General features: G+C 28.7%; 1 protein-coding gene across 1 annotated transcript in view; it reads right to left on the reverse strand.

Moving 5' to 3' along the window:
• Positions 1-9: 9 nt before the first annotated feature.
• Positions 10-12,880, reverse strand: part of LOC111619478 (WD repeat-containing protein 81-like) — a gene marked incomplete at its 3' end in the record, with an annotated part of 38,968 nt that continues 26,097 nt past the window's right edge. Inside the window, exons 7-10 of the mRNA XM_023361205.1 lie at positions 8,322-8,465; positions 6,178-6,381; positions 3,698-4,464; positions 10-295 (exon numbers count right to left, since the gene is read on the reverse strand). Coding sequence (XP_023216973.1) covers positions 10-295; positions 3,698-4,464; positions 6,178-6,381; positions 8,322-8,465 — 1,401 coding nt within the window. The remainder of the gene's footprint in view (positions 296-3,697; positions 4,465-6,177; positions 6,382-8,321; positions 8,466-12,880) is intronic.

Below are 12,880 nucleotides of genomic sequence, written 5' to 3' on the forward strand. Positions count from 1 at the left end.
TTTTCTAACCTTATTTTCTTCGTTCCTTATTAATTCACTGTCATCATCATCATCTCCAGCAGTTTCTAATATAAAGATTTCTGGTTCTCCATCAGTTCCATTACCACTATTCTTTCCACTACGATTACTTAAAAGATCTGTTTGTGAAGAATCATCATCATAAGGAGAAGAAACAGTTTCAGGAAGACATGAACTATCATCAATTTCAACATCATGTACCAATTGTTCTAATTCTGGAGAGTGTAAATGAGAACCTTTTCTTATAGTGGAATCGGACGTATCTGTATGTGCAGCACTAAAAATAATTGTATTGAACAAAATAATTATTAAATATACTAAAAATGTAAAATAATTAAATTTAATAAGCAAATAAAATTGAATGACAGTAACACTGAAGTGTAAAGATTCTGTAGCATATCATAAAATTATCTATTAAATATTAACAATATAATTAAAATTTCAAATTTTACATGTATGTACTATATTCAACATAAAGTTCCATCTTTCATTTTTTAAATTGATATAGAAATATATGATTAAAATACTTTTGCTAGTTCTTTCAAAGAAATTTTATACAAATATGCATAATAAAAAATTCATGGAATATCCTCATAAATAATTTAATTGGTTAAACATACTATGTTGGAGTTAAAACAATGGGCAACCACAACTTTTTGTTGGGTAAATACTTAAGTGCTATAAAAAAACCTTAAAAATTCCAAAACATAGGAAATGTCCTATTAACATAATTCGATTACTTATTAATATTTAATGAGTAATCAAATTGTTAAAAAAAATATAGACATAGCAAAATAATCAATAAATAAAAAAGTGATGGATTTGAACCACCAATGTTTAGTTCTCTAGTTTGGGGAACTATCCAATTTGTAGATAAGAGACTAATCTGATTCTTTCTTTTTCACTTTCCAGAAGGGACATTTACATGTGTGGATTATACAGAATTCTGGAAACTTTTACAGAAAGAGTAGGTGATTTTGGAATTTGTAGAAATTTGGTTAGTGTAAATATTAATTTACATGATGGTTTAGTTATTTCCTTTCCCTTTATGGTTCTGAAAGAACATATAAAGTTGATTTAAGTGTTTTTAATAGATGTTTGATCTGGTTGGATAAAACACAGGACTTGGATATTTCAGAGCAGGAACTGAGATATGCTTTAAGTAAGTTGAGAGTTGGTAGTCCCCAGGAATGGATGGTATACCCACAGATTTTTGGAAAATTGAAACTGCTTTTTCTTTTTTATTATAAAATTTTAATAAGATGTTGAGAACTGGTGCTATCCCAGTAGAATGGAAGAGTTTGTTGTTGGTTCCAGTTTATAAAGGTGGTTCAAAGTTGGTTCCTACAAATTACAGAGGTATTTCATTGTTGTGTTGTGTTTCAAAAATTTTTGTATTATAGATTAATAAGCTGGTTGAATGTGAGAGATACTGCCAGAGAATCAGGCTGATTTTCATGCAGGTTATTCAACCATTGATAATATCTTCATATTACATACAATTATTTCTGACATTAAGGAGGAAATGGCATAAAGTATATGCATTTTTTGTAGATTTAGCAACAGCATTTGATACAAGGAATTTATTATGGAGGAAATTATTAAATTACAGATTGTTTTAAATTTGTGTTATATTGTGGTTTAAACGTTAGTATTAAACAGAGAAATTGCTGTTTCCAGCCTTTCTTTCCAGATAAGGATGTTAGACAGGAATGCATTTTGAGCCCATTCTTTTTAGATTATTTTTAAATGATTTATTGAATTGTATTAATGATTCTGAGATGGAAAGCATTGATGTAGACAGTGTCAATGTAAGGATATTAGTGTATGCAGACAATGTGGTAATTGTGGCTAATTCTGTGAGGTCATTGTAGGCATCAACTAACCTTTTGGATAAATATTTAACCATTCAAGAGTGAGGGATGGATATATCCGTTAAATTCTTTTGGGGTATCGCCAAAAAAAATTCACATAAAAAATGAATTATGTAACAATTATAAAAAAAATTTTTCTTTCCTAGACATAGCTGTTTACAAAATCTTTTTCCAAAACAGTAATGAGAAAAAAACGCATGGAAAAATACTTTAAAAATTTCCCACGTTTATTCTCCACTACTTTGTGGTAGCACCATACCTGACTATCCCCCTGTTGAAAGGTTAATGTGTAACAATCTGCAATTAAATCTTACAAAATCTAAAATTGTTGTTTTTTGAAATAACGGTAAGGGCTCAAAGTTTGATAAATGGTGGTTTAGGGATGATCCAATTTTGGTTGTTTCAGAATATATTTGGATGTGACCTTTAAACATAATAGTAATTTTAATACTCATGTGAGGGCTTGTAGAGTTAACGCTGAGATAAAGTTAGAAAAAGTTATACAAATGTGTAAGTCTGCAAAATTGCATAATTTGAGGATCAGTTAAAATTATTTAATGCAGTTGTAGGTTCTTCTCTTCTCTATGCCTCCAAAGTTTGGGGTTTCAAATAGAGATTTTGGATGTAGATTTGCTTAGGGGTTGTATGGATCCCACGATTAACTCCTCGATATTTAGTATATATGGTGTTTATTAGTTCCACTGTCTTGCACGATCTTGAGCAAATGTATTAACTGGTTTTTAGAACATTGAGCTTGGGAGAAGAGTGCCTTAGCAAGATTTGTTTGTGGTTCATTTGGAAATGAGTAAAGCTGCCCTGGACTAATCTAACTGGACTAAGTATCTGTCTACAAACTATAGAAGTAATGAAATTGATTTTGAGAATTTATTTAAAAATGTAAATGGAATTTATTTAATAAAGTTAAATCATTTTGATAATTTTATCTCAAATCTGAATAATGGCATATTATCAAGTACCTATTTCCGATGGTATAAACATTTGAATAAATCTTTTTTTGGCTGCTTTGTTTTATAACAATAATCTTTCTTGTAATGCCATGACAATATTAATGCAAGTTAAGTGTAATTCATTGCGTTTTTATGTAATTACAGAAAGGACATTTGTGTGTGTGGTATGGTTGATTCATCATTAGATGCATATCACGTAATAACAGTTCATGCTTTTTACTCAAAATTATATTAGGAGATTTTTGGTGTTACTTCCTTTTCATTTAATAGTTTTGTGAAAGTAATCTGTGATTCTGATTCTTTTTTCAAGGTATTTACTTTTATTAAAAAGGTTAAATTGTTTATTTTATGATGTTTGCTTTGTTGTAATGTGGTTTATTTTTCTTATACATTCATAGTGTAAAAGTTGTTGATGGTTTTATGTTAATTGCATTCTGGGACATGGTTTGTAGCTTATTTAACCAGCAGTTAGTTTTGGTTATTTGGGAGACTATCTACTTTGTGGACAAGAGACTAATCTGATTCTTTCTTTTTGCTTTCTAGATAAGTTACAGTGTAGTTTTTTTCATTGTAATTTTTTTTCTCTCTTTGGATAGTTCTCCTACATTTAGTTTAAGTTTGAATTCACCTTTGTATTTTATTTATAAGTTATATGTATTTTTATGTTTTGTGTTAATGGATATGTATGATTTTGTATAATTTTGTATTATTTCTCCCCGTTTCATGGTTGTACCAGTATGCTTAAATAAATAAATAAATAGTTTTCTAGTTTTAAATAATAAACTTAATAAATATAAAAACTAAAACTAAATATATAAAATAAACAAAAATTTTTACCTTGGACTATGATTTGATGAAAAATCTCTAAATCCACCAGTTGCTTCTATAATTAAAGTCATGAAATGTGCAAGAAATGTAAGGAGTCCAAGCCTAACCATCAATTGTAGTAAATAAGAACGATGATACAATTTTAAGTGTTTTGGTGAAGGCACTTCAGGATCAAATAAATGAATAATTGTAACTAATAGTTTTCGAACAGTTTGTTGTGGGCCCAGTGCTTGTGCTACTATATTAAACAAATGCCACGCTGCAAGTAAAGCTGTATCAGGACATTCAAAAAGGTCTTGAAGATATGGAGTTAATAAATCAAGTCCTTCTGCATTTAGTTTATTTAATAAAGAAGGTAAAGTATTCATTGCAAGATTAATTTTTGCCATTACTAAATTATTAATTTTATCATGTTTATTTTCTAAAATAAAATTATTTTTTATGTCTTCTAGACAAACAGAATAATGGTTCATTTGTTGAATAAAGCTATAAAGTTCTGGAAAATATGAAGGAAATGGGAGAATATGAATTAGTGGTTGAAGTAATTGATGAGCAGATGGAGGAGGTAATCCTCTAAAAGTTACAGGTGGATATTGAGAAGGAAGCAAAACTTTTCCATTTGCTTCTTTATTTGAAAAATCAATTTGTAGTAGTAATTTCAAAGCTTCTTGAAAGCATCTATAAAAAAAATAATTAAGAAATGTTTTACCACCAACATTAAAATTAAATATTTTTGTTACTAAAACAAAATATTTGCTATTATCAGATAATTCAATAATTTAGAAAATTATTTTAAGTACTGAATGTTTGAGAATCAACTTACATAGAATCAAACTCATACATGTCTAAACAAATTAATACAACAAGGAAAACATAAAAAAAAATATAATTTTTCAAATTTCAACCTTGTCTAGAATCAGTTTTCTTTGCTTACTTTTTAATTAGTACTTTAACTTTCACAATAAAAAGTATATTAAAATTTTAACTATAAAGAGAATTTTTCATGACTAATTTTCTTATTTTAAAAATGTAAAAAATTGTATAAAAGAAATGTACTTTATTCATTTTTTATATTACAAAAAAGAACAACTAAAATGATAATAATGCCAATACTACATTATTGAAATTATTTTTGTATAAAATGTTTAAGCTCTAGGAAAATTAGAAATTCTCAAAATTATAATTTTTAAATTTATGTAAAATTTACATAAAGTTGCAATTTGAGTTTAAAACATCATCCTATTTTTTGAAATGATGAAATAATACATTTACATTTGTGAGATCCGACCTCAGAGTAAGCCCAAAAATGTTAATTTTTCCCCCTAAATTTTCAACGTATGTGAAATAAATTTGTCGCCGCCTCGTTAAAATAACATTGTCAGAAAAAAAAATCAAATATCAATATTAACTTATAACTTTCCTCGTTAATATAAACATTCAACCCTCGAACAATGACATTCCTCTGTTGCAAGACAAAAAGTTTATAGTTAAAGTCCAAATTCGTCATTTTGTTTTGGTCCCGGGAACAACTTTAACCTCCATACCTGCAGGACCAACTCTACCTCTCACAATGGGGGATCACATGACTACTCTCCCCAGCCCAAAGCTATAAAAGCGACTTCTTCCCCCTCCTTGGGGGAGTCTCTCATCTACGGCTGGGCAGAAAGGATTAAGTCGTGGAGAATTTTAACTTTGTGCATCAATTGGAAGAATAAGGGCATAAACCTAACGTCTACGTTGAATTATACTAGAGGTATGGAGCAAAAAAATGTAAACTCTCTCTCCGCGAGTTAGGAGCTAGCGAACTAAATTCATTTCTCAATATGTTAGATTTTGTAATTGTTAATTTTTTCATTAATCTAATAAACTGTTGTTTCCATTGTTAAATGGTGTCATTTACTCGCATATCGCCTACGTCTCATCGACAGCCCCTTTCACCTCCTCCACTCGACCTGACAAAAAGAATCCTGACCCCCTGGGACTGCATTCGAACTTTAGCCATCTTGACAAGTGAGCAGGTTTAACGACCTGTAGCCGAAANTGTGATGTAAGTTACTAAAAAAAAGCCAAAAAAATTTTAGACTTAAAAAAATTTAGATCATCATATTGAAATTTTTTCAATATAAAATATAATATTTTAAGTTTAAAATGAACCTAAACACTGCTTTTCAATTATAAATATTTAGATAACTATCTTTTCAGTCTAAAACTGACAATGAAATTGTTAAAAAACCTACAAATATAAACATCCATTAAACTGATTTTTTGATCAATGCCAAAAAATTGCCAGATTACATTAAGCTAAAATAATGACACTATTTAATAATTAAATTAAATAATTAAATACAGTATAATAAAAATTGTGTCACATTTAATTACAGCATATAAATTAAATAAATAAAGAAATATATGATCAATTTTATGACATTCTAAAAAATAATAAATCTGTAAAATAACACATGCTATGTTAATACTGTAAAATTATTAACCTTATATCCAAATGTTAAATCAATCCAATGATGAAGACGTTCTGAAATATAATCACTTTCCAATGCAATCCTGTGTTTTCTAATAAAATCCTCTGGTCCACTACACCACCATGGAACTGCCAAATCGGGTAAATCAGGATGAATAGAATAAAATAAGGTGGCATCACAATAAAATTCTGGGATACATTCATCAGGAGTCCATTCCTGAAAGTATTCATGAATAATTATATATTCTTAATAATAAAAATAACTGCTCACAAAAAAAAAAAAAAATTATATAAAGTAATAAAAACAGTTTTTGTACATAACTGAGTTGCATAATTGTATTCAAATCTAAAACAAAAATAATTTCTGATCTGTTTAAGAAATTTTTGAAGTTCTTTGATTATGAAACTTTTTAACATCTTTATCTCTCTCAGCTGAATAAAATCTGAATGATTGGGTTAGAATTTGGCTAATCATTTAATTAGCCAAATTCTAGCCCAATCATTCAGACAATCATTGGTTGTGTCTATATCTATACATTCCACTTCACTCAACAATATTCATGTAGATTGGATAACTTACATCCCTGATAACCTTAGTTTCCTTCCTATGTATCTTGGATCATCCATCTTTGCAAACAGCATCAGTGCAGTGCTCTTTCTCTTTTTGCCCATATACATATCATACATTGTTCTTGTAATCTTTCAAGAAAAGGTCTCATATATGCAACATAGCCTAAATCCACATTAAAAATAATAATTATACATATATATGTATATATATATATATATATATATATTTTCCCTATTATTAGGGAATAAATCATTATAATTTCTTAAATCATGATACTCTGTTTGTAAGCTATAAGCAAATTGTTATATTTGGATGATTCTCTAAAAACAGACAATAAAGCCTTGGAATATGTAAAGATGTTGCCCTTTGTGAATATAGATCTTTAAGTCCTTTTTGATAGAATTTAATTAATTGACAGAGTTCGATTTATAGTTACATCACAACTGTTGAATTGTGTGATGAAGTAAGTACAGGAAGATCTCTTCTGATAACCAATTTAAATCTACCATTATGCACCTAAAATAAAGAGACAGTGAATGGAGTGGCACCATTTGAAATTCACTGTCCAAGAAGTTCAAGACATGGGCTTCTGTTGATAAAGTCATGGTGACTGTGATCAGAGACCAGCATGAGTCTTACTTGTAAACTTTATGAAGACACCACAGTCAACTCAGATCTATATGTGAAAATATTTTAAAGGTTGAAAGCCTGCATCTGTAGAATTCAACCAGACAAAAACCTTAATGAAGTTTTCTGCACCATGATAATGCATAACTCCATTCTAATCTGTGCCCAAGAGAGGTTATTGCAAAACTGGAATGAACTATTCTTTTTAACCTTCCTACAGTCCAGATATTGCACCTTCCAACTATTGCTCTTTTGGACTATTAAAAGAAACACTACACGGAATCTATTTCATGAATAAGAAACAGCACAAGCACAGTGTTTGCAAAGCTCTAAAGAGAGAGATAATGGATTTTTATAGGCTTGTAATGCAGCATGTGACTAGTGCTTAGAAAATGATGGTGACTTTGCAGATAAATAACAGTGTGTTTATTAATGACTGAAGACTAATTGATATAAAATGCATTGTTATAGTAAAATTTCTGAGAAAAAGTAGTCTGACATTACTTTTATACCTCAACCTCTTTCAACTTTGAAAATAGAACACAATTTTCATAGATTAGAATTGACTGCAATATTTTATTACTTCATGTTTTTTAAATATATATATATTCATAATTCTTCATTTGTTTCTCTATTCATAAATAGCAAATGATCAATGCCAATTACTTTTTTAGGGTTTTTTAAAAATAATAATCATCATCAAAATCAATTAATTCAAACTTACTTATTTAATAATTATTGAAATAAGATTCTCTTATTTCAATATAAAAAACAAATATGTAATATAATGCCCAATGTAAATGATACACTATTAAAAAATGTTGCACTAAGGCAGCTGTCCATTCTAGTAATATTGATGTAAAAAAAGTAATGTATAATTAAATATTTATTAATAGTTATTGCAAAATGAATGCTTAAAAAAAGCAATTAGTCAATAAAACAATGTGACATTTACAGACCTGAAGACGCTGTATAGAAGCAGGATATTCAGCAGGAACCCATTTACGACGAACATGTTGACAAAGAACTGAAACTGGCAATCTCCTTGCTTTATATACATAATACGTAATATCTGAAAGAATTTCTGAAACATGATGGGGTACCTAAAAATATTTTAAAAATTAATTTGCAAATATAGTATTTATCTCAACATTATAATTAAATATTTTATTTTATAACAAGCCTATATAAATCTATTTAATAAAAATATTCTTCCTGTATTTTAGAAAAACTAAAAATAATAACTCTAATGAAAAGTATCACAAAATTAGTAGAACTACTCATTTATATTTTTTAAGCCTTCATTAAGTTCATAACTTAAAGAAATCATATTCATAAAGACAAGACACATTACAGTAAACAATATATACATGTAATAACTCATCATTTTGTCATTTTATATAGTTGTTTAACATTGTTACTATAATTACTCAGTTACTATAGTCATGTGTAGTGATACTATATGTGTATTTTGAGCTAAGTCTGCTTATAGCTGTAAATAAACCTTTGTCTATTTGTTGTCTTTAATTATATATGGCTGAATCAAATCCATATTTCTTCAGAATAGAGACACTGAAGAAATATAAAACAATATATAAATTATTTGTTTAAGTTGTTACATAGTATATAAATGGAAACTATTGTAATGGAATTGTTGTATAATTTGTGATACACTAATATACAATATGTAATCTATTACATAATTTTTTTATTATTATTAAATGCTTTCCTAACAGTTAAAATTTGAATATAATAAAGAATTTTGTTTACCATTAATACATTGAATGTGTTAAATTTGGAATGCAAAAGAAAAGTAAAAAAAAATCAGAATTTTTTGAGATCTAGCAACATGGCTCAGAAGCTGGCACCTTTTTTGTCTTTCTGAACTTTTGCTCTGTAAATATTGACTATTATTAGGGAATAAATCATTATAATTTCTTAAATCATGATACTCTGTTTGTAAGCTATAAGCAAATTGTTATATTTGGATGATTCTCTAAAAACAGACAATAAAGCCTTGGAATATGTAAAGATGTTGCCCTTTGTGAATATAGATCTTTAAGTCCTTTTTGATAGAATTTAATTAATTGACAGAGTTCGATTTATAGTTACATCACAACTGTTGAATTGTGTGATGAAGTAAGTACAGGAAGATCTCTTCTGATAACCAATTTAAATCTACCATTATGCACCTAAAATAAAGAGACAGTGAATGGAGTGGCACCATTTGAAATTCACTGTCCAAGAAGTTCAAGACATGGGCTTCTGTTGATAAAGTCATGGTGACTGTGATCAGAGACCAGCATGAGTCTTACTTGTAAACTTTATGAAGACACCACAGTCAACTCAGATCTATATGTGAAAATATTTTAAAGGTTGAAAGCCTGCATCTGTAGAATTCAACCAGACAAAAACCTTAATGAAGTTTTCTGCACCATGATAATGCATAACTCCATTCTAATCTGTGCCCAAGAGAGGTTATTGCAAAACTGGAATGAACTATTCTTTTTAACCTTCCTACAGTCCAGATATTGCACCTTCCAACTATTGCTCTTTTGGACTATTAAAAGAAACACTACACGGAATCTATTTCATGAATAAGAAACAGCACAAGCACAGTGTTTGCAAAGCTCTAAAGAGAGAGATAATGGATTTTTATAGGCTTGTAATGCAGCATCTGACTAGTGCTTAGAAAATGATGGTGACTTTGCAGATAAATAACAGTGTGTTTATTAATGACTGAAGACTAATTGATATAAAATGCATTGTTATAGTAAAATTTCTGAGAAAAAGTAGTCTGACATTACTTTTATACCTCAACCTCTTTCAACTTTGAAAATAGAACACAATTTTCATAGATTAGAATTGACTGCAATATTTTATTACTTCATGTTTTTTAAATATATATATATTCATAATTCTTCATTTGTTTCTCTATTCATAAATAGCAAATGATTGTTTTAAATATTTTAGGAGCATTTTTTCCAAGATAGAGACTTGGACTTAGTTTATGTGGATGTGGATAAGTGAACAATTGAACAACTCCATTGTTAATTAGTGATGTATGCTGATCAACCAATGGAAGGCACACATTTTTTGATTTTATTGCAGCACTTCCAGATAACTAAATAATATATAGACAATGGTTAATTCCTAGATAATTTCAAAATTCAAAATTTAAATTTAATGCAATAAAATTTCAAAATCAAAATGTCTTGTGTTCTGGATTTTGAGAAATTATTTTTATAAAATTTCCTAATTTATAATTGAATATCAATAGACATATAAGTTACTATTTAAATTTTAACTTAAAAAATTATCAAGCAAATAAAAAACTATTTATTTAATAATTTTTTTAAAGTTAACAGGATTCATTAAATTATGAGATATTTCATTATAAATTATGTTATTATTTGAATCAATTAACTTTAACTATAAATGGACAGTAAAACAGTAGAAGTTTCTTGTGATCCTTGTGTTCCTTATGTGATGTAAGTTACTAAAAAAAAGCCAAAAAAATTTTAGACTTAAAAAAATTTAGATCATCATATTGAAATTTTTTCAATATAAAATATAATATTTTAAGTTTAAAATGAACCTAAACACTGCTTTTCAATTATAAATATTTAGATAACTATCTTTTCAGTCTAAAACTGACAATGAAATTGTTAAAAAACCTACAAATATAAACATCCATTAAACTGATTTTTTGATCAATGCCAAAAAATTGCCAGATTACATTAAGCTAAAATAATGACACTATTTAATAATTAAATTAAATAATTAAATACAGTATAATAAAAATTGTGTCACATTTAATTACAGCATATAAATTAAATAAATAAAGAAATATATGATCAATTTTATGACATTCTAAAAAATAATAAATCTGTAAAATAACACATGCTATGTTAATACTGTAAAATTATTAACCTTATATCCAAATGTTAAATCAATCCAATGATGAAGACGTTCTGAAATATAATCACTTTCCAATGCAATCCTGTGTTTTCTAATAAAATCCTCTGGTCCACTACACCACCATGGAACTGCCAAATCGGGTAAATNAATGTTCTTTATTTTTATAAATTTAAAGGTAGATATATAATTTACTTCTCAAACTCACTTGAATTGCACTGTCTAAAGGAATAAAAATTCCCGATGTAGAAGAAGCATTGGAACCATTTGCAGCTGACTCATAAACCAAATCAAGTTGTCTATCACCCTTATTTAGACGGTATTTTGATTTTGAAAGATCTCGCCAACCTCCTTCAGGTACAGTAAAATCCATGATCCATGGTAAAACAGGATGATAACTAGGATTATTCATTTCACGACCAGCTAACTATTATTAAGATATTTAAATATTACTTGTTATCTATTACGTAAAAACAAATGTAATTATTAGTTAAAAAAGAATGGGAAATATACATTAATAAACAAAATAATTTCGATTTTTATTTAAAATAAACAATAATACTTCATAAAAAATCAAATAATTATGAATAAGTTGTCTTACCATTAAATGCTTTGTATTTATTTTAATAATAAATTGATCAATTCATTATTAATTCACTGTAGTTATAATATAGGACATTTTTATTATGACAAATATATAATATTAAATTATAAAATTAATCTAATGTTCAATTATCAACATATTAAAATGGCATTTAACTTTTCTGATTATTCTCTTTTTTGTAAACTTGTAAGTATTTAAACTCTTGTACCTGCTCAATCTGGTCTTGTACCTGCTCAATCTGGACTCCATAAAGGTAAACAGTTGCCCGCGATCCATCCATTGTAAGCACTTTGTTTTGTCCACATTAATTTTAAGACCATATGACTGAGCAATAGTGGCCATATCATAAAGCGTGTCTGTGGCCACTACATCATTGTCAGCGAAGACGGCACTGTTGTCGGCAAACATTAGATCAGTTAGAAAGTGGCCATTCCCAAACTGGACACCACGTTTCCCATCAAATGTCTTCCTCATAACTGAATCCACCACAATATTAAACAATAGTGGAGAGACCACATCTCCCTGGCGAACTCCTGTCTGGGTGGTAAACTCCTCAGACAGTTCCCCCCGAATTCGCAGTTGACTGATGGAATCTTTGTAGGCTTCCTTAAGTAGTGTGATAACTTTTTGTGGGACGTGCTCATTCTCAAGTGCTCTCCATAGCGCAGGCCTGTGCACACAGTCAAATGCAGATTTAAAATCGATGAACAGGACAACAGTCCGTTTGCCGCATCTGGTCCTTTCCTCTATAAGCTGACGCAGGGCAAAGATTTGATCGCAGCAACCACGACCAGGACGAAACCCTGCCTGTTCTTCTCGGCTGGTTTCTTCACGGTGTTTTTGTAACCTTGATTGAATTATCTTCATAAATACTTTGCCAACGATGGAAAGGAGACTGATACCGCGATAATTACTGCAATCCCGGCTATCGCCTTTCTTGTGGATTGGCACGATGATAGCTTTCTTCCATATGGCTGGTATTTGTTCTGTGTGCCA

This window comes from Centruroides sculpturatus, unplaced genomic scaffold (assembly GCF_000671375.1).
Source record: "Centruroides sculpturatus isolate CEXI.00-Female unplaced genomic scaffold, Cexi_2.0 scaffold44, whole genome shotgun sequence".
Lineage (NCBI taxonomy): Eukaryota > Metazoa > Arthropoda > Arachnida > Scorpiones > Buthidae > Centruroides > Centruroides sculpturatus.